Source organism: Dipodomys merriami, unplaced genomic scaffold (assembly GCF_024711535.1).
Source record: "Dipodomys merriami isolate MVZ:Mamm:240054 unplaced genomic scaffold, mDipMer1.0.p SCAF_2, whole genome shotgun sequence".
NCBI classification, from domain to species: domain Eukaryota; kingdom Metazoa; phylum Chordata; class Mammalia; order Rodentia; family Heteromyidae; genus Dipodomys; species Dipodomys merriami.
The window spans coordinates 71,030,802-71,054,135 of record NW_027203381.1 but is presented as its reverse complement, the minus strand read 5'-3'; the positions used below and the strand labels follow the sequence as shown (position 1 = coordinate 71,054,135).

The 23,334-nt window shown below is 38.9% G+C and overlaps 1 protein-coding gene across 16 annotated transcripts in view; it reads left to right on the top strand.

The window, feature by feature from the left end:
• Positions 1-23,334, top strand: part of Kalrn (kalirin RhoGEF kinase) — a 611,632-nt gene that overhangs the window by 360,893 nt on the left and 227,405 nt on the right. For all 16 annotated transcript variants that reach the window (XM_070030027.1, XM_070030026.1, XM_070030024.1 and 13 more), the window contains exons 14-16: positions 4,736-4,931; positions 13,291-13,457; positions 20,909-21,028. In XM_070030027.1, the coding sequence (XP_069886128.1) occupies positions 4,736-4,931; positions 13,291-13,457; positions 20,909-21,028 (483 nt within the window). The remainder of the gene's footprint in view (positions 1-4,735; positions 4,932-13,290; positions 13,458-20,908; positions 21,029-23,334) is intronic.

Sequence of the window (23,334 nt, the reverse complement as noted above, 5' to 3'; positions counted from 1 at the left end):
TTTGTTTGTTTATTTAGTGTGTGTGTGTGTGTGTGTGTGTGTGTGAGAGAGAGAGAGAGAGAGAGAGAGCGAGAGAGAGAGAAAGAATGGGCGCGAGAGAGCCTTTTCATTTCCAAGTGCCTCTTACACCTTCTAAAATTATTTTTATAGCTCTTTGTCAGAGTCCCTTCTTTCTTTGTCTCTAGAGCAGACAATTGTTAGGATAGAAATATTGCCAAATTATCCCTCAAAGAGGTCATCGTATTTTAACACACCAATTAACTCAGTGAGAAAGAGAGGTGCTACTGAAGCCAAGAGAGGATCTGAGTGGCCTGGGAGCTAAGTGGGAGCTAATTAAGTGGAAGGAGGAAGTGAAGAAGCTGACAGAAAGCTGAGAGTACTTGGGAACCTTGCATACCATCTTTCATTCATGTAGTCAGGCCCTAGTTCAGGCCTGCTCAGATTCTCTCCAAATGGACTTAACTTGCCAAGTATCCCCTTCTGCAGACTTTTCTCCTTTTCAACCTCATCTCTGTGAGAACTCACCCAGGATATGAGACAAACCATGAAAGTGAGGGTCAGGGAGGGTGTCCATGCACTTGTGAATCTCTTTAAATCAGAGGGTATGCATAGAAGGGTGGTCAGGGCTTAGACAGATTAGGGAAGACAAAGACATTTCAGGGTTACTTGACCAGGAAGGAGGCCGGCAGGGGCCAAGCTTACTCTACAAGTCAGCAGGAAACTGGCTGGCCAGTTCTTAACAGAACAGCATGAAGTATTATTAGAAATCAATAAGGTAACTTATCAATAAGGTAACTTGAAGGTTGAAACAGGGTTTGTTATTTGTTGTGACAGTACTTGGGTTTGAACTCACACTTATTAGGCAGCACTCTACCCCTGAACCACACTTCCAACTGGTTTTTTTGTGCTTTCTTCCTTCCCTAGGCACATACCTGGACCATGATCAGCCTACTTTAGCTTTCAGTTGTAACTATGATGATAGGTGTACCCAGCTCTTGGTCAAGAGGTATTTCACAAATTTTTCTTCCTGGGCTGACCTTGAACCACAGTCCTCACAATTCTCAGCCTCCTAGGTAACTAGGGTACTACCAATACCCCTATTTTATGCCAGCTTTGTACACAAGAATCTGAATACAAATTCTGGAATCATTCTTCAGCCAAAAGCCCTTTACAGGGTCAGTTCCATGGGATCAAAGCAAGAGAGAGAGAATAATCTATACAGATGACCAATAGAGCATATGAAAATGTGTTCACCATACAAATAAAAAGACTCATCCCAGTTAGATTGACCAACATCATGAATTTGAACAACAAATGGTGGGAATGTGGGGGAAAAGGAACTCTATTGCACTGTTGGTGGGAATGTAAATTAGTACAACACTTTGGACAGTAGTCTGGAAGTTCCTCAAAAAATGAAATATAGATCTTCCCTATAACCCAGCCATACCACTCCTGAGCATCTACCCAGAAATCACAAGCCAGGATATTGTAAAGATATTTGCATATCCATGTTCATTGCTACACTATTCACAATAGCCAAGCTATAGAAGCAGCTCAAGTGCTCTACAATAGATGAATGAAATCTAGTACCTGTACATTTACACAGCCATTAGAAAGAATAATATTATGTCATTTGCAGGGAAATGGATGGACTTAGAACAAATCATGTTAAGTGAAGTAAGCCAAACTCAGAGAGACAAACGGCACATGTTTTCTGCCATATGTGGAATCTAGATCTAAAAAATATACTCGGTCATGATAAATTATACAGGACTGTAGGCATTCACACACGAGACCAAAGGAGGATACCTTTTTGTCTTATTTCTTTTTGTGTTTGGGAGGGCAAGGGGGGCACAGAAATGGAGGGACAAAAGGTAAACAAATGCAACAGTGGTACTCACTAGACACTATGTTGAAAATGAACTATACAACTTGTAGGTAGGGACAGGAGGGAAAAACTGGGAGAAAGTGAGGGAAGAGGTGACACTGTCCCAAATGAAATGTGCTTATTACCTGATTTATGTAACTCTAACCCCTCTGTATATCACCTTTATGATAACAATTAAAAATTTAAAAAATTTACAAAAAAGGAAATGTGGTCACCATTAGCAGTCAACAATAAAACACAATTTAAAACTGTAATGAGATACCACTTCAGACCCACTAGTGTTATTAATTATTAGACAATAATGCCAGGTGATAGTGAGGATATAGAGCAACTAGAATTTTCATATGTAAAGGTATAGAATCATAAAACATTATAACCATATTGACAGTTCTTATAAAGATAGGCCTAGCCCATGACTCTCCAGTTCTACGTATTAGGTAATCACTTAAGAGCAGTGAAAACCTATATCTACATAAAGACCCATAAGAATTTTCACATCAACCTATTGGTTAAGTCCAAGCACCTCCAAAAGCTGGTTAGTAGAATAGTAGAGATACAAATCATGGTGCATCTACACAATGGAGTATGTTTGTCTACACCAAAGGAAAAACTATTCATATACTCAGTTACATGGATGAATCTTAATACAGAGTATTGAACCAAAGAAACTAGACATAAAAAGTACACATAATAACATCTCAGTCACATAAGACCCAAGAATAGGCAAAATTCCATCTATAATTATGGAAATCAGAAAGTGGTGCCTGGTTTAATGAGAGCAAAAACTGGAAAGGAGTCTGAGTAGGGGGCCTCAGTGTTTGCTAATAGGGAAGGTGATGCCACCTGTCAGCTAGGAGGAGACCCATCAGAATGAAAACACCTAAGCTAAGGACCTGAGATATATATGTGCCTAGACTGCTGGGTGGAAATGTGTGACCTGGTGAGACTTCCATTTCTAACTCCTAGAGCACTCATCTATACTTTGTTTGGGGCACTGGCTATAAGGATGTATATACTCAAAACTCTGGAAACTGAATGTTTAAAATATGTGTATTCTCTTTTATTTTCTAAATGTAGAAAGGAAAAATATGCTTATATGCCTCTCTTAGAATAAACTATCCTATAAGTTATTTCTTTTTTATTTTTAAATTATTTCTTAAATATTAGTGAAATATGTCTTACTTTCCTCTGCTTAGCCCCTTTATGTGTTAAAGAATTAAATAATCCTTAACAATGGGGCTCCAAAGAAACCTGTTTTTTTCCTGATAACTGGCTAGTTCCCAGACTCCCTGAGGCCTCCCCACAATAAGTAAATACTTGGTTTTCCTGCTGTGTTCAAATAGTTTCCTGGACTGGCCTGAAAAAAAAAATGTGGGGCAGGAGGTGGAGGGCAATATTCTAACAGTTCCTCCATCACTGTCTCAAAGAAAGCTACCACATTTTCATCTGTTTCTGTCTTACTTAAAGAAAGACCTTACTGTTAGATAACAAATGGAATCCTGGTACCCAGACAAGCATACTCTTGTGAGGGATTGCTTGGCTTTCCAACCCCAGTGTGGCTGGGATATAAGAATAATTTTCTCTCCCGCCCCTCAATCTGATTTTTTTACTTCCCAGTATCCGCTAATGTCCCTAAAGCAGCAGTGTTTAAGGTAATGTTATCTGTCAGCTGAGATGAGACCCTGCATAATAAAAACACCTAAACTAGGAAAAATTAATTCCATTTTGCAGAAAAGAAGCTGACAGTACTCATGCTGTTGCCCTCATGGGCCATCATGAGGATAGCATGAGAAAACAGAGCTAAAAACTTTGATTGACATACCAGATGGAATTACTTAATTCAGTAATTCTGAGTTCCTATTCTGTGGTTTATTGTAAAGGGAGTATAAGACTCAGTCCTTATTTGCAGAGAACTTAAAGTATAGGAGGCAAAATCATCCGAGTTAAGGTGTAGAACAATAAACAATTAGTTACTGCATGTTGGAATGATGTTTTCATTTATTACATATTCCAGTCTTCATTAGAATCAGTATTACTTTTCAGTTGGTCATAATGTGCTTGAATGTTTAGAGGGATGCTATTCATTTATACCTGGTTGGTCACTAATCCCAGGAAACAGAGGAAGAGAATCCTGCACAACACAACACAGGAAACAGATGGGGACGGCTGGGTTTGATGTACACCAGTACCTTAATTAATTATGTAACCTTAGGGCATACTCAAAGCTTCTCTAGCCCTCAACTTATATTTCTGAAATAAACTGACTGCTTAGCTTAAAAGACCTCTCCAATAATGAGATATTTTTAATGAGCAACAGTTATGGGGTAGTAGACACAATCTTTGTAGCCAGTAGAAGAATTGAACTACTTCTGATGCTTTGCCCCTCATTAGCAGAGCAAACTTGGGGCAAGTTATTCTGTCTTTAGTTAAAAATGAAATTCCTAAAAAAAAAAAAAAAAAGAAATTCCTTTGAACGTTGAAGGATCAGCTTCCTCTTCTGTAAGGTAGGCTTGGAGAACCCATACAGCCTGCCTCACTGGGTCATTGTGGAGACTGAACAAAATGAGTATACAAACATTTTACAAACCCTAGTTCAGAGCATAAATGTTTCCTGTCATTTCTTTGCTATTGGTATAGGCTTTGAAAAGCAGAGAGAACACGTAAAGACACATACATGGGGGTGCATGACAAGGTTGCTTAAATAAGAGTCCAGGGGTAAAAGAGAGGCAGAATGGAGAGACTGTCTGAGGGGTATGTGTGGTTTTATGGCTCTGAGTTAGTAAATTTCAACCCAGCAGCCTCTCATGGGCCTGGTGAGCTTGCCCTGATGATGGTGGTTCCTCACAGGTAACAGCAGAACTGGATGCCTGGAATGAGGACTTGCTCCGGCAGATGAATGACTTCAACACCGAGGATCTGACCCTGGCAGAGCAGCGGCTGCAGCGCCATACAGAACGGAAGCTAGCCATGAACAATATGACCTTTGAGGTCATCCAGCAGGGCCAGGATCTGCACCAGTACATCATGGAGGTCCAGGCTTCCGGTGGGTGGTCTCTCATTCTCATTCACTTTATTCCTACAGATACAAAAAAGAAAAAAGAAAAATTTTATTTGTGAATTTAAAGAAAAAGAAGAAACCATATGATGAAAGTTGAAGTGGCTTCTTCATGCTTGCCCATTTAGGCTGTGGGTAAGGTGGCACTAAAGATAGGGTCTCTGGATACTATGGAGAAAATAGGATCACCAAGAATGGAAATTAGTATCATTTTTTAAAATGATGGTTGGAGAAACAAACCTAAATCAGATACCTATGGAATTGTACTCCAGAGTAGAGCTGAACTCTGTTCTATTCCCTCACTACCAGCCTCATCACACTCTCCTCTGTCTTGCCCTCTTCTTTAAGGTGGTCTCCTGGGTCTCTGGCTCATGCTTTCAGGGAATCTTCAATATTTTTTATTATTGATCCATAGATGAGTTTAAATAATGTTATAATAAAAATTTATAGATAGATCATATACCTTAGTAACTTCTCAAAGATAAAACATGGCTGAACTACCAACATTTCACTTCTTTTCCTGCTCAAGATTTAGCCAACAAATGTGTGAACCCTTACTATATGCCTGCCAACATAGTCTTTGATGGAGAGAGCCAAAGCAATGCCTAAGGACAGCTAGTTGAGAAGGAATGAACCCACATATCTGGATGAATCCAGGATTTCTATCATCCAGTCTAGCCTATCACAGGTTTTTCTAGGCAGGACTTTGTTATGAGAGGGCTCTTGTTCTCTGCATTGAGGAAGACTGGGGCTGAGACCATCAACACTTTAAAGTACAATTGGGCCAAGTCCCTGATGACCTTGAAAGATATTAGAATCTTGAACTTATCAAGGGAATCTTACTGATCCTACTTTACTTTAGAGTACTATTTTTCTTCTAAACATCTGAAAAGTAAATACTGTACCAGCATCCAAAGGAACTTTACTCCCAACAAAAGAGGAGAGAATCTAATAAATCTTTTTTCAGCACACTCCTTCCTTGAATTCTTATCTGTGTTACAACCACGCTGGTTTTGAGGTGTGAAGCCTGTATTACCCACAACCCTGAAAGGTTCACTCACCTTGCAGTCTATTTGGAGCCTTTTTTATGACAATCTTCAGCACCATGCCTTGATATTCTAACTTGCTGATGCCCTTGAGGCAAGAATCAGTAAAAGGCTCCTTTGGTGATTCAACTGTACAGCCATGGCTGAGAGTCACTGCTTTTGATCAGTTAAATCATGACAGCTGCCATCTATGAAATAACCTGGGACAGTGGCTTTCAACTTGTCCCCAGATAAATATGGTTAGCATCACCTAAAACTTTCTTGATATGCGAATTTAAGGACATACCTCTAGACACCATCATACCAGAATCTCTTGGAAGTAGAGTCCTGCAATTTGTACTTCCACAAACACTTCTGATGCTCTACTTGCCACTCAGAGTAAGCCCTGGACCAGGAGCATTGCTATCACTCAAAGCTAGTTAGAATTGCAGAATCACAAGCTTTGTCTCATACCCATGAATCTGCATCTGCATGTTAACGAAATCTCTGGATAAATCATTTGTGCATTGAAGTTTGAGAAGTAGTGTTCTAGCACATAAGCATGCTTTTTCAGAACCTTCACGGGGGAGAAGGGATGAGGAACAGCAATCCCTTTTCTGAGACTGAAAATCTCATCTGCATTCAAGAGTTTAGCTCTGCATCTACCCTCATAATGCTCATTATATCTGGCTATCCAGCTACCACTGGGAGCCATAAAACATGCAAACCCAGGAACTAGGAGAAAGGCTTGGCGGAGAGGCTGTGGAAGTATGCTTTCCCTTCATTCTTCTGAATAGACCACTGAGAGACTGATATAACTCTAAGCAAGCCAACTTCTGTCCCAGGATCCAGGCATCCATGGCAATCGAAAGATGGTTGGCAGTCCCTGAGGACTGCTTGTGACTGGGGGTTGGCTGTGCTTGGCGTCCACCTTAACCATGAGGGCTGAGTGGGTGAAAGTACCCCCAAACAGATGGGCTGCCCACCCCCACAGGATCCTTGAAATAAGCTTTTTTAAAAGCAGTCTGGCTGGCCTCCTCAGCCTTCTCTGCTGAAACTGGCTGTTCCCTCAACTCCTACCATAGCTGGCTGTTCAGTCTGGCAGAGTCCCTGGGACTTCAAAGGGAGCAGATCCAGGTTACTTCAGGGAGCTCACTCTCAGAGCATGACCTGTCCCATGAGAAGGCATCTAGCTCACTGTGGGCTTGTAGCAACTGGAGCTAAGTAGGTAGGGTAGAGGGTAAGGGTAGACACTGGGTGGGCCCTGAAGAATGCAAGGCTTCCAGTAATAAATACAGACTGAGATAATAAATAGGCACTCACCATGTCTTATGAACTGTATTTGGAATAAAGGTAAAATAGAACGTATTGTTCTAGACTAAGGCCAAATAGAAAAACTAAAGCTTTGGTTGGTTTTTAACATTCTTTGCTAAATTAACTAAAGGTTTATGCTTTGGGTTTTTTTTTAGTAGTCAACACTAAGGAATTTCCATATGCTTCATGTGTGAAGTTAATAATATTTAGGCTCTACTAAATCCCTCTGGTATGCCAACAATTTTAACCGAAGCAAAGACCATATCAACCTTAGGAATTGGGCACATAGGAGCAAATCTTAATTGGCTCCTGTCCTCTACTCACTATAGTATTATCTGCTTGAGTTTCAAGTTTGGAAGAGGTAAGTGTTCCTGGGAAGAAACATGCTGCCTGAACTCCAAGTCCAGGACCATCACAAGTATTCTGACTTTGGAAACACCCATCCTAGCTTTTGAAAATACTGTAAGATAAATTACGTTTTGCAAGAATCATTATTAGCTATGCACTAGTGGCTCACACCTACAATCATAGTCAGGAGGTAGAAATCTAAGCATCATGGTTTGAAGACAGCCCAGACAGACAAATCTGAAAGACTCTTATTATCTCCAGTTAACCAGCAAGAAGCTGGAAGTGAAGGCATGGCAAGAATCCTTGTCCTTATTCAAGGAGGCCAAGAACATAGAAACAAGAGGAGATCCTGGGCTGAAGTCCCAGCCACTCATCCTGCTGAGTGTCCTCAAGCATGCTACCCAATCTTTCTAAAACTATCCCTTTAAGAGAGTGATGACTTCGGATGACCCATCACATGGGGTCATTGTAAGAATGCAGTGAGATCATACATAAGCATGGAAAGAATGTAGTAAAGCCTAACAACTGCTGTTTAATACTTGAATTCTAGCCCACACTGCAAGCAGACTTTTGGGGTTGAGTTCCTGTAGCTTCTCCAGCAGCCCAAGGACAGTTTCTCAACACTCCAGCCTCTAGCAGAATGGTTATGTCTTACGCATAGCAAATTGTCAGTAATAACATGTGCTGAAATAATCAGGAGTGAACATCAGTGTGGGTGGAACAGATGTAGGCAAAAATAATGGACCACAAATAATTTTATTTACATTGTAAAAGGAAATGATAGGAAAAGCCTGTGTATTTCAAAATGGAAACAACTCAGGCTACCAGGGAGCTGAAAGGAAGGAAGAGTCTCATTGTAAAGCAGTAATTCCAAACCTGGCTGCACACTTAGAATCAACTGGGAAACTTCTTAAAAATACCAGCGAGTGAGCCTTGCCCCACAGGAATTCTGCCTTAATTAGTTTGGAGTGGGCCCAGGTTTGTTTTGGTGGGTTTTTTTTAACTTCCCGGGTGATTATAAGGTACAGCCACAGTTGAGAAAAACTGATCTAAAAACCTGATTAAAGAACTTTGTAATTTCTGACCTGGGTGTTGTATATATGGAATGACACAGAAAGAAGAGTAGGAGGGAAGAAGAAAAGAGAAAAGATAGTATTCTCCATGTGAAGCAGATGCAGATACTTAGAAATAGTTGAAATGTGTCATAGGTATGGACAAGATAGCCAGGAATAGCCCTATCTGACCCTGAGAGGAACTGCCTCTTTCCTTGAGAAAATAAAATTGGTATTATAGTTGGCCTGTAGCCTGCTTAGCATGAGCCAGGCCTTGACTTCCATCCTCAGTTATCACAAAAAAGGAAAGAATGAATGGATAATAAAGTAGTACCCCCAACAAGACAACCAAGGAAAACAAAGTAACACTTGGTATTTGCTGTGCCTTGAATCTAAATACCAGTGCAGAACACTCTACAGCTGAGTGTGGCATGAGAACATCACTGTTCCTTGGGTTGTATCCATAGTGCCATCTTGTCCAGTGCTTCACACTCCTGGTTCTGTGTTAGAATCTGCTTTAAGAGCTTTAAGAGTTACTGATTTCTGGGACCCAATTAAACCTTCTGGGATGTGCCCAGGACATGGTGATTTCAAAAGATTCTGTATGAATCTGTTGTGAGCTGGAATTGAGCACACTAACCCAACAATATTTCAACCAACATAGTGTATAATGATAATACATATTGAGCAAGTATATAAACACTTGTCAGTAGATTTTATATTTCTAATTTATATAAGCCTTTCAAAAGTCCCATCAATAATCAACTTATTTTCTCCAAGGAAAAGAAAAAATGGGAAAAAATGGATATTTTGAGCTGACTAGATGTTGGGTGCTATATAGTCTATATCTTAGCTGGGCCTCACAGCATCCCTAAGAAGTTGTTGTGGTTCCCATTTTACAGCCAAGGTACTGATGCTTAGGAAAGGTCACTGTTAATAGGTTGCAGTCTCAAAGCTAAGCTGTCACTAATGAAGCAGTCAGATAATCCCTATACCACTGTACAGAACCCCGGCTCTTCTTTGTCCATGGATCAGGAATCTGTTGGGTGATATGAATCAAGCACAGTACTATAACGAGAAGAAAAGAGATAAATAGGACAGAGTAGCCTGGCATCTGGAGGCCTGTGATAATATGGACCCTATGACAATATGAAGAATGGAATAAAAAGCCGACTTCTTGGGAGTATAGGCTCAGGACACTGTAGAGGCACATCAGAAAGAAACCTCAGTACTATTTTTGTGGGGGGGGGGGTTTGTTGTTATTTCTTTGCCAGTTCTGGGACTTGAACTCGGCCTAGGCATTGTCGCCACTGAGCTTCTGTTGCACAAGGTTAGTTAGTGTTCTACCACTTGAGCTTTAGTTCCACTTTCAGCTTTTACTGTGATTGATTGGAGATAAGAGTTTCACAGACTTTCCTACCCAGGCTGGCTTTGAACCACAGTCCTCAGATCTCAGCCTCCTGAGTAGTTAGGATTATAAGCATGAGCCACTGGTACCCAGCTTCATTACTGTTTTTTTAAAGATTGATAAACTGCTTCATTATAAATATATCCAGTTCTTGATGGAAAGAATACACATGTTTTTCTGTCTCACTGCAAACCCCTAAGGAAGACGGGAGGTGAATGAAATTGAGACTAAAAATATCAACACAAGCAAACTCTGCTTGCCAATGATGGATGGATACTTCATAGCTCACAGGTTTTAGCATCTGGGACTCAGCAAAGTGATCAGGAGCAGTGGAAAAGAGAGCTTCTTTTCTCTTCCGGATGTGGCTTGAGTTATCCTTTATGTTCTCTCATCCCCTTTGTCAATGATGATGTGATGTTGAGGAGGGCAAAGGCATGGTGGGTACCATCATCATCTTTTGCATATCATAGGTTCATCCACATAAAATGAGATATATAGGATTTCAGGACCTGAGTCTTGGGGAAGGAAGGGAAGGTTCCCCTCCTTGGTGAATTATTGACCTTAGAGTGGCCATTCACATGCAGTGTGGCAGGGGTGGAGTTTCCCAAAAAGACACTTGAATTAAGCCTATCATTCTAAAACACTAGAGACACTTGCAGAGTGAAGATGAGCTGAATCAAATCCACACGGAGACTGGATGTACAGAAGAGATGGATTTTAAATTATGTTTGTGGAAAGTAAACATAGGAGCTAAGGGTCAAATCCCATACCCAGCCAAGCAGAGACAGTAATTTCTCCATTTCTTCTTCTTTTGATTTCGGTCAAGGAGGTGTTCTACCTCATCCTCCTGGTAATTGAAAATAGTAACTAGAGGGGGTTGGCTGCCAAAAGAACAAGCCGTTCTTTCTGTCTTCCACAGATATTTTAGGAGCTAGGACTCGGAATTATGAAACTCACAGAAAAAAATAAACATGAGAAGATACTGAAATTATTATCATGTAACACCAGGAAATATTTTTTCCCACTCTTCCATATTGTGCTTATATAAAATACTATTTTTGCCCCTAGAACTGAATTTCCCCTGGTGTATACAGACTTTCCTCATACTCCCCCAGAGGAGGCTGCAGGTGTGCTGGTGGTGGCAAGGCTGAGTTTCTGATGCTGTGAGTCACAGCATTGTAGACATCCCTCAAAGGAGATCTAGTTTTGTTGTGGTTTTTTCTGTTTTGTTTTGTTGCTGTTGTTTTCTGATCATGGGGCTTGAACTCTGGGCCTAGGTGCTGTCCCTGAGCTTCTTTGTGCTCAAGGCCAGCACTCTACCACTTGAGCCACAGTGCCACTTCTGAATTTTTTCTGAGTTTATTGGAGATAAGAGTCTCGTAGCCTTTCCTGCCCAGGCTGGCTTTGAACCATGATCCTCAGATTTCAGCCTCCTGAGTAGCTAGGATTACAGAGGTGAGCCGCCGATGCCAGGCTATAGGAGATCTGTTTTTTAGATGGCTATATGTTGATATTAGTGGGTTGCTTTGGGTTTGACCTTCATGGATGTGCACTGTCCTTGGGAACTTACTGCTGGGCTTTTGAGTCTGAACCTTCCTTGTTAAGTCCCTATTGTTTCATATCTCTAACAGAACCACAGCAGCCTCGGATCATAGGTTACTTGATGGGAAGCCAAGAAAGGATTTGGACAGAGGGGGGTCAGGGCAAGGCAGCAATCCAGAGTTAGATTTTTCTCTAAGCTAAGAATATAAGCAAGGCTGAGGAATAGAAAAACTTAGTTTACATGTAAGGAAAATGAAATTTCTGAAAGATAAAGTAATTTGGATTCTAACTCAGGATTGGATCAAAGCTAGTAAACTTTCCCTGTTGTCTTTGCATGCTAAACAAGTACATGATATAACCATGGCGGTTTCTTTGTTGTGTTTCAGAATTTAACTTTTCCATTTGGGGACATTGGTGTGATGAGCAGAAGTAATGTATGTGTGTGTGCATTTGTGTGTCAGGAAAGTGTACAGAAAGAATAAGACAGGAAGGTGGACAAGGAATGAACCACAGGTTATGGCTAGCAGATATTGACTCAGGGCTCCCATTTCAAGTTGGATGTTTATTAATGTTGGAAACACTGGTTAGTGGTTGACAGGACTTCTTGCTTTGAACTAGTAAAACAATCATCAAGCACTCTGTGTGGTTAAAAACTTAAATATGATAGTTTTTCTGAATGGATGAGCAGCCAATATCCCTGTGCTATTGCTGAGGTATGTTTATTCAATGTGCAGAATGCATTTTTTTTATGGTACTGGAGCCTGAAATCACGATCTCTCCTTCTTAGCTTACATTTTTTTGTTCAGGGATGATACAACTACCACTTGAGCTACACCTCCACTGCTGAAAAATAAGAGACTCTTGGAACTGGCTACAGATCTCAGCCTCCTAAGTAACTAGGATTATAAGCATGAGCTACCAGTGCCCAATTTAGTATGTATTTCTAATGAATTGCTTTTTTTAAGGGATGTAAATTGGCTAATAAAAATCATCACTAACTGGATACTGACATCATAATACATTTCCCATCTAATAAAAAATTATATATGACCAGTCAAAAGAAAATATATGCTGGGTGCCAGTGGCTTCTGCCTGCAACCCTAGTTATTCAGGAGGCTGAGATCTGAAAATCAAAGCTCAAAGTCAGTCTAGCCAAGCTCAAGTGTTAGAGCCATGAAAACTGAGAGCTTAAAGCCATGAGTTCAAGTCTAGTACCACTATAAAAAGATAAAGGAAAAGAAAAAAGAAACTGTGTCTTTTGCAGAAGTTTGAGACAGGGTCCTCTTTAGGTCTGATTTTATAATTTCCAACATGATCCAAAGGTTTGCCTTTGAATATTCTGAGTTTTGGAAAATCCCCCAAGTAGAGACTGATGGTTATTGTCTAGGGTTTGGCTTCTAGAGGACCAACTTTCTAACTCCTGTTCATAATAAGAACTTAATCCTCTGTTGAAAAGTAATTCCTATGGATCAGTTTACCCAAAAGAGATGGTGTGGTCTGAGCATCCTAAATAGGATCTATTGTGGTGAGGAATCCATTCTAGAGGTTAGAAGGGTCTGATAATGACTGCTTCCAAATTCCAGTTTTCTTGTGCATACTAGGAAAATGTTGACTTCACAGTACTACCTGGATTTTAATTGTTTACATTTTTTAACTAGGAATTGAGTTAATCTGTGAAAAAGACATTGACCTTGCGGCCCAAGTACAAGAGCTACTGGAGTTTCTCCACGAGAAGCAACATGAATTGGAGCTGAACGCAGAGCAGACCCATAAGCGGCTAGAACAGTGTCTCCAGCTGCGGCACCTCCAAGCTGAAGTCAAACAGGTGAGCCTGGCTTGGCCCTGCTCTTGCTGAGGAGTGAGGAGCACAGAGCTACAGATGTGTCCTTGAAGAAACCAGGCCTTAGAAAACATAGGATATAAAGATTAGTAGGACTAATTTCTGAAAGTTTGGCCGCTATAATAAATAGATCCAGTGCAGAAGTAGCTCTGACTGTAATCTCACACATTATATTGCAAGAATATTCCAGAGCTTTTCCAAATTGTCCCCAGACTAAATTCTCTTTCTATCTCTGTTCAGTTCTGACATATCACCCATGGGAAATACAAATCATTTTATCCATAAACAGATTCTGGCGGCAAAACCAGGTAGATTTGTTTATTATAGATTTAAGGTACTAGGGTACCAGCTCCTGACACATAAAGTAGTGATTAAATAGTACCAATTACCAATACTATTTCCAACACATGTGTGATTCCTAGAAGACCATTTTCTTGCCATTTAAAAATTGATTTTAAAAAAGGATACAAGAATTCTTATCTTCAGAAGGCCTTATATTAAATGTTTTACTGGAGGACATACTCAGACCTCCAAGAGTATAGACATAATGACTAGTGGCACATTTGTAATTATGTTGCCTTTTCCTTTACCATCAACCCTCACAACCACTGAAACAGACACAGTTCCTACTTTACAGATGAGGCCACTGAAACCTAGAAGGGTCAATACACATGGCCACAATGAGGAAAGAACAGGTAACTTCCTCTATGAATGTAGGAGCACCTCCCGCTAGGTGGATAACACTTCCCTTTGGTAGTTGCTGTTCTTTGCTCTATGCTCTCTTAAGTGACACTGTCCTCTGCTTTCTCTAGGCAGATCCCTATCTTCATCATAAATTAATCCTAAACAGAGAAACACTTTCCACCTTTCAATATTCTTTCACACGCATGGGAGCTGCTGAAGCTTATAAAATTTAATCTACCAACTTAGTGTAAGAGACAAAAATGTCATATTTTATTCAACTATTGCTAAATCACATTCACACTCCCTTGCTAATTCTATGCTAGAATTTGTCATATTGAACACAGTTATCTTCCCCATTATTTTTCCAATCAGTGCTCAACCAGAACAGGCATGTGTATGCAGGTTCTCACACACACACACACACACACACAGATAGCATGCTGAAGGTCTATATTCACTGCTTATAAGAGTGCTGAGCCACACACTAGGTAGGATTACAAAGCTGCCATCTAAGGGTTCTCTGCTTAATGACATTGGGATCATGCCAGAACCTCGAGAGAGAACTATTAGTCATGAAGACATCATGGAATTCCTAGCAGGCAGAGAACAATAATGAGTATACAAAGTGTGGAACTTTTAACAGTAATGAAAGTACTTCCTTATCATTTGAGATGTGCTTTCTCACTTAAGATGAGGCACAGACAAGAAATGAGATAAGGGGAGAGAAAATGAATATGACAGAGAACAGACCCATGGGAGAAAGTGATTCTATGCTTACTCTACAAATTAGGGAAATGAAGTAACCTAGAATTAGCGCTTTCCAGGGCTTCTTGAATAATTAGCTGTAATCTGAGACTGTGTATCCCACATCTAAGGTTTGCCTCTCCAGGGTCCCATACCATTTTGGGCTTGAGGAAGCAATAGAGAGAAGCCCACCAGTGCTCTGAGGTTTTCTCAGGTACTTCTAGCACCACACCTGAGAAGACAGACAGGGTTGGCCTTGGATCCACAGAGGGGCAGCACCTGCCACTCTCTCAGCAGGACTCCAGCAGGTCATCAGAGTCTTCAATACTACATAATAGGAATGGCCAGCTGAACAAAAGAAAACAAAAATCATTGCTACTTGACTTTAAATTTAAGTACATAGATTTTCTGTTTTTAGTTTTGGGTGGTGGTGGTTGTCGTTGTTTCTGTATAAATAGTAGAGTCAACTCTCTAATTAGTATAGATTCTGTATAAGGTGAGGGGTAAGGATGATAGGAGGTTTGTCAAATGGAGAACGAGACTATATATAAATGATCCTGGGTTAACTAAAGCGATACACATTCTCATTTGTATGGGACAGTGCCTTCTCACCATGGCAAGATGGACCCATAGTCCATCTTGTAATTCAAAACTACATAAAATATCTCAAGTCCAAAGACCTACAAAGGTCGTCACAAATGACAGCAGCCCTTTGAGATGCCAAGGGACTGCTGCTTGGTTAAGCCACCATGCCTCATTAGACAGACTTGTTTTCCTTGTCAGGACAGGTGCTTTCTTTAGTGATTCATCTGATCCCATTTCAGAGAACACATTTTTGTTTGATGGAAATTGGTGGAGCAGGAAATATTGATTTGGAAGCTGTTGACGCTTAGAAAAAGAGAGTTAATTTAGATGTCAGGATTGATCAGTGAAACTAAGTTTAGATGCTCCCTTCCGAGTTTCTCTTTTGAATATACTCTCAAAAAAAAAGAAAAAAGAAAAAGAAAGACCTTAATTGTAATGCCATTTAGTGGAGACAGAAAGGGAGAAGGCAGTAATATACTATGATATAGCTCTGTTGTTGGAACTCTAGATTTGACATTATGGCCATGATAATCTTAAGTGTAGTTGTGCCAAAATAATACTAAACTAGATCTTGGAAAGCACACACACTAGATTGAAATTTATCATTAAGTACTTGAGGAAGTAAAATTGTTTAATGCAGCTGATTTTCTTTTTGAGGGATTTCATAGGACTTTATGTCTAAGGTAGACAGCATATGCAGGAGAGATGGTGGGCCTTGAAAGAAATCATTCTACTGATTGCAGCACAGCACACATTCCAGGTTCTTGGACCACCCACGTGCCCCTCAGATTACTCTCCAGACCCCACATAATGCTTTGATTGCTTCCAGGAAAATTACTACTCTGGTAAAGATGACCTCATATCTATTAGATAATTCAAGAAGATGTGAAAAAAAATGACTTAATGGAAATAAAAATGAGTGAATTTCCATACACATTCCTGCAAAGCAGTGCATTTAAGAGAGAATCTGCTCAAACACATTTATAAGACACTTGATTGCTTCTTTGGGCCAGATGCTGGCCAGATTTGCATATGATCAAGATAGGCATTCAAAACCAAGAAAAAATATACATTTTCCTGATCTTATACTTCTAAGGAGAATACTATGTCCACTACAATAGTGTGGTGACATATCAAAGTTAGAAAGGAGTTAGCGTCTATCCAAAAGATGGCAATCAAAAGGACTAGTACCGTCTTTTTGTCTAAAAGATATTTAAGATGATATATGGCATGTGGACACGATTTATAAACTCATGAAGGATGACCATGTATAATATCATGAATTTTTAGAACCAAAGAACTCTGGGGTTTTGACAAGTACCCTGATACTATCTGATAAGCTGAGAATTTCTTCCTATGTCTGGTGTTACCGAAATAGCTGTGCCTCTCCAGTGAGCAGTCATCTACAGTTGTCCTAAGAAAATTACATGGCTTTATTGTAGATACGACCTCAAGACCCAGTAATCTATAAACTGCTTCCTAGCCTGTAGGAGAACAAAGCCCAGATGGCCAACTTAATTGTATCATCATTTTTTGACCTCCATCTTCAGTTGCTCCAATTTACTCTCCTGATTTGGACGTATCTAAGTTTCCTTGTCCTGAGGAAGTAGTAGGTCTTAATTTTTAGTTGCCTCCTAAGCCAAGACTCAGCTGAATTCTTAACTCTTAAACCCCAAACAACAGTATTCTTCCAATGCTTCATTTCTCTCCACCCAATTTTCTCTGAAGTCCTATGGGTATAGGGGTACTCTGTGAATGTTGAAGAACATGTAGAATGTTAAAGCAGAAAATGACCTGTAAACATTACCTAACTCCTATGTGAATTGTTGCCTCAGATGCTCTGCTGAATGTAATATGAAATGAAAAATCATTTCACATTAATAATTTCATTTCTATCTTTATTCTTTGCTTTATGCCAGGAAAGTGTTCATGTTTTACAGATGTGGAAACTGAGTGCTAGCTTACATGATGTTTTCAAGGTCACAAATCTGAAAATGTGTGTGGGATCAATATTTCCTTTGCTACAATATTTCTTCCTCTATATAGTACACACTGGGATGCTCACAGATGTTTTTTGAACCAAGAGGATAAAAATGAGCCTGATAATAGAATATTATACCAACAAAAATATTATAGAATATTATATAAAGACCAATAATTACAACAACCTATGACAACCATATTATTTTATAATGTCCCAATAAGCTCTTGCAAATTAATTGAATATATTATTTATATATTTATATATAAATATAAATATATTATATATTTATATATAATATAAACAACATATATAATATATTATATAAACATATATTTTATATATAAATAATATATTATTTATTATTATATATAACATATAATACTATATATAATATTATATATCACATATATAATAATAAATTATATATATTATTATATAATATATTATAACATAATAATAAATAATATATATTATTTATATATAAAATATATATTTATATAAATATATAACTTATAAATATATTATATATAAATATATATTATAAATATATAATATGTCTAAATATATTAATTTAAAAATATATTTAATAATCTATCTAAGAATACCTAATATATCTACATCTTTCCCTTATCATTGGGAGAATTATAACTGGAAATCCCCAATTATTCATCTTTGTTCCAAACTGGAAATCACCAGCAACACCATCATCATCATCATCATCATCATCATCATCATCATCATCATGACTTTACACTTCCAGTATATTGCACCAATCTTGTAATGCAGAAAGGGAAAGTACAGTTATCCTCATTTTACAAGTGAAAAAAGTGAGATTTAAGGAGGTTAAGTGATTTTGCCAAATAAATAACAAAGTGAAGTGTTCTGACTTCAGATGTCATGCTCTTTCTGTACTATGCCACTTCTTCCACAACGGACTTATTCATGGAGATCAGTATTGTCCTAAATTGAAGCCATACATATAAACTACTATGCATTTTTAGTTTCCTAAAATTAAATGGAAAGACAGTGAGACTCTTATCTCCAATAAACCACCAGAAAACCGGAAGTGGTGCTATAGCTCAAGCGGTAGAGCGCTGGCCTTGAGCTGAAGAGCGCAGGGACAGCGCCCAAGCCCAGAGTTCAAGCCTCACAACGACAAATTAAAAAAAAAAAAAGGAGGAGAGGAGGAGAAAGTAGAGGAGGAGAAGGAGTAGGAAGGGGAGGAGGGGGGAAGGAGGGATAATTGAATCCATGGCAATTGTAAAAGGAAAAGCTACTAAATGGTTATCCCCTACCATGGCCACATGATGTTTCCAGTTGGCTGGAATGAGAAAGGAAAATATTCTAGCAAGACTCAGGAGGCCCAGATGGAGAATGATTGTGAAAATGTTTTTCTGACACCCACAAATGAATCTCCAAACTAAGCAGAAAGTAGTGAACTATATACATTCAAATAATACCTTATCAGCTCCATTCAAAGAGATGAATCATTTAGTCAGGGAGCCTATGAACACATATACTCACATTTACAGGCAGCTTTTCACTGTCATTAGCACCTCTAGCCAGCTATCCACAGTCTACCAAAGGCAACAAGGATTTCACATGTACATGCTGAGAAGGTATTTCCTTTAACTTATGTATAGATTGGCATCTCATCTACAATCTGCTAGTCTGGCTATGAATTAACATCTCAGTCCAAGTAGTCCAACTCCAACAGGATTTATTCCTTCACCCCATGTTATCTACTTGCAATAAGGCATCAGTCATTTTATGTCCAGATAGAAAATTTTCAAGATACCTATGAGAGTTATGGGACAGGCTAAGTTATAGACTGTTTCTAGTTGTTCACACAAGAAAAAATTAAGGGGAAGCCAGGCACCGGTGCCTCATGCCTGAAACCTTAGCTACTCAGGAGGCTGAGATCTGAGTATCATAATTCAAAGCCAGCCCAAGGCAGGAAAGTCTGTGAGACTCTTTCTCCATCTAACCACTGGAAAACTGGAACTGGCACTGTGGCTCAAGTGGTAGAACACTCACCTTGAGCTGAAGAGCTCAGGGATAGTGCCCACGCCCATAGTTCAATCAATGACAGGAAGAAAGGAAGGAAGGAAGGAAGGAAGGAAGGAAGGAAGGAAGAAAGAAAGAAAGAAAGAAAGAAAGAAAAGAAAGAAAGAAAGAAAGAAAGAAAGAAAGAAAGAAAGAAAGAAAGAAAGAAAGAAAGAAAGAAAGAAAGGAAGGAAGAAAGAAAGGAAGAAAAAGAAGGAAGGAAGGAAAGAAAGAAAGAAAGAACATTGAAGGGAGAAAAAATCTGAAAGCAAATCTGAAACAAATCATGGTGTCTTCTCCTTTGGTATGAGGTAACAGATGGATGTTATTTACTGAATGAAATTTCAGAAGAATTTTATTTCCTCACCAAGCAAAAGTTTCAGGCTCCCTAAGATATATGACAATGTTCTAGTGACCAGAACCAGGTAGGTTTTCAGAGTCTGACTCTTCCATTGGATTATTTACAATGCATTTATCAACAACATCTCCATCTCACTTACGATTGTCTAGACTGCCAGCTGTTTCTCTCTGTACTCTAATATTTCCTGAGTTTTCTCCTTCACCCCCAGTACACATCAAGGTCCCAAGAAGTTATATTCAGCCTAGCCCTAACCTCTGAATAACTGAAGTTGATTACAGTTGACTCTCCCTTTTTCTAATGATTCAATATATGAATTATTCATGCTCTCCCTTTCCTTTTTCCTTTGGCTCAAGCCTGTCTAGTCTTGGCTATTTTGTAAGGTATAGGAGTTGGACCCACTTTTCAAATGTGACTCCAATAATCTCCATTACTTTCAAAACATTACTATGTACACTCTTGTGCTAGGCGCTATGTAAGCTTAAAACATGATAAATCCAGGAAGTTTACATTCTAAGGGAGAAGATGAAACATATATCAAAATGACTGAATAAAGCAGACTGTGATGAGCACTATAAAGGTGGTACATACAAAAAGAGTATGGCCATGCTCAATGAGAAAAAAGATTGTTTTCAACAGGAGCAATTAGGTGTGGAAGATTCCAATAAGTTAGTATTTGAACTAGGCTTTAAAATGAGGATACTAGCAGTTGGAGTTTATTTATTTATACTATTTCTCTGTTTCAGAAAACACTTTAGATACAAATATAGTACAACTAGATAAAATAATGGAGCACGTAAAGAAATTGGGACATGGGTGTTAAAGAGAGGATGCAATATGGGAATGAGGTTGAAATATAAAATGATACTTGTGACACAAGATGCTTAGGAATATGGGTGAGATGACCATTTAAGATCCTTATTGTCCTCAGAAGTTATATAAAAGCCCTCTAACTGAAATGTCCTTATAGAAAACAACAGGTCTTAGGAAGCTATGCGATACCATTCACATATATGCTTGGCCCCAACTCCCTAGGTCCTGGGGTGGATCCGAAATGGAGAGTCCATGCTCAACGCCAGCCTGGTCAATGCCAGTTCTTTGTCTGAAGCAGAGCAGCTACAGCGGGAGCATGAGCAGTTCCAACTGGCCATCGAGGTAACACCCAAATCTGGCTAGGCTGCCTTTTGTTCCCTTTTTTGCTTCTCTCATTGGGAAGGATGATTTCCTGAGGTGTGGGCATTTCTTCATGTGATGGAGCTCTTATTCTTTGTAGTGAAATGGCCCAAGGAGCCTCCCTATTACTAGGTATTGATGGAGAAGCAAGTGCAAGACTTTAAGTAGGCCCAGCATCAGAAGCCAAGTACTGACTACAAGTGAGAATCTTAGTTGCTTTTTGATGCTTTCCACCTTTAAGGCCTGGTACATTGATATTTTTGATTGGATGGACTTTTCCTGATGAGATATATAAAGATTTGAAATGGCTTCCAACTGAAGGTCATTCAGAACTGAGAGTCAGCAAGTGCACAAATCAGTAGTAAATTGGGATGCTATTTAAATGTTTTCTTATAGGTCAGAGTATATCTTTTAACAAGGACCATGAACATTGAAGAGATTTGCACCAGATATTAAGGCTAGTAGAAATCATAAAGAATAAACCAGAAGTATATCATCTAGGACTTTGAAAAAGCCTATTGCAAAATAAAACTTCACTTATGATAATCTAATATAAACATTGTCCTTCTTTAAATAACACCTTTAATTATCCTTTCTACTAGGGCATTTTCCTTCCCATAGAGACTTAAGCTGATTGCCTTATGGGAGGGAAACTAGGAAATGGGATGTAGAACTCTATTAAAAAATGAAACAAGTTCAGTACCAATGGGAAAAGAATGAGAACAAAGTGAGAACTTGTGACTCAGTGTAAAACTTAGCCCATTTTTTTTAGTATGTAAGAACTGTAAAGGTGTTATTTCTGTAAAAATTAGTGTGAATTTTAGACAATAATATATAAGCAATATGGCAAAATAATAAAAATTTAACCACCCATATCCATAAATATGTCTTTTAATAAAGTAATCCAGCTGGTTGCTAGCCATTTTTAAACAAATTATGATTGAATTCAGACATTTAATTTTTGCAGGAACCATCTTATTATATGTAAACATACTTAACATTAATGAACTTTCCATTCATCATGGAAAGTTTCCAAGATACTTGATATCTTCTTAGGAGCCATTACTAGTTGTAGAACTACTATCTGGGATCTGAGACTTAAAAATAAAATACATGTTGTATCTACAGTATGAGGAAATAATTTTCCAAGGAGGACTAGCCAGAGGAGAGAAGCTTTATTATCATTCACTGTCTATCCTTGTACTACAGTTTACTGGCATTCCTCAGTAGTGTTGCAATTTATTGACAGTAAAGGAAAAATCCAGACTAGGGTTATCATTGGCACACAGTGGTCAAATTCCCATAGGCGTGGGCAGCAGTAAGGGTTAATAATCAGGTTTGAGGCATGACATGAACTGTGAGAGATGTTAGGCAGAGACAATGTCAGCTCTCAGTCATCGTCATTGTCCACCTCCTTATTCATCTTGAATAAGCTCTATATAACTTGTCAGGTGATTAAATCTCCACTCCCTTAATCAAATTTCAGACAAGTAAGACCAAGTATCATGGCTTGATTATCTCAGTGGGCTGGCAAGAAAGAGTAGATAAATGTCTTCATAGTGTCATTTAAATGACTGACTTCTACTTACCTACCTACCTGACTGCAAATGCATTATGAATGGATTTCTGTTAAATACATCCTTACAGAGTAAGGACTAGCTAAGCTTAAATATCTCCTAATCAGTCCTGAGTTTCTATAGGGGTACAACCTGATCAAGTATTTAGAATTGGTGCTGAGCTAGAGGCAATTCTAAGGCTGGTGTCTATGGTCTTAAGAGGGCCTGGCAGAGCAGATAGAATTTCTGTACTATTTTGGGACTGGGAGGTAAGCAGGGTACACAATATAGGTAGAATAATAAGAACAGAACCAGAATTTCAGCATATGCGCCTCCTCCAGGTGGTCCATGCTTTTCTCTAAATTTAAGTTTAGACCAGGTTGTGCATCAGGAGGAAAATATGTTGGCTGATGTAACTGGTTTTAAAGTGAGTGTAAGTATTAGTCTGGTTTGATTTAACTTAAATCATCTAAATGTCTTAACCTAAATGATCGCTGGCATAATTTGGAGTATAATTTGACTTCTTGGGCCCTAACAAAGAACACTGGGTTCTTGTAATGGTAAATAAAATATTTGTTATCGATGATGACATAATTTATTGAGCAAAGTGAGACACTTAAATGTGAAAAGGGGAATTATTAATAACTAAACCAGGAAAATCAGTGTGTTGGAATTATATGGGGCATATGAGGACATCTGCTCACCCTTGTTTAGGTGTCTTCATCAAGTTGA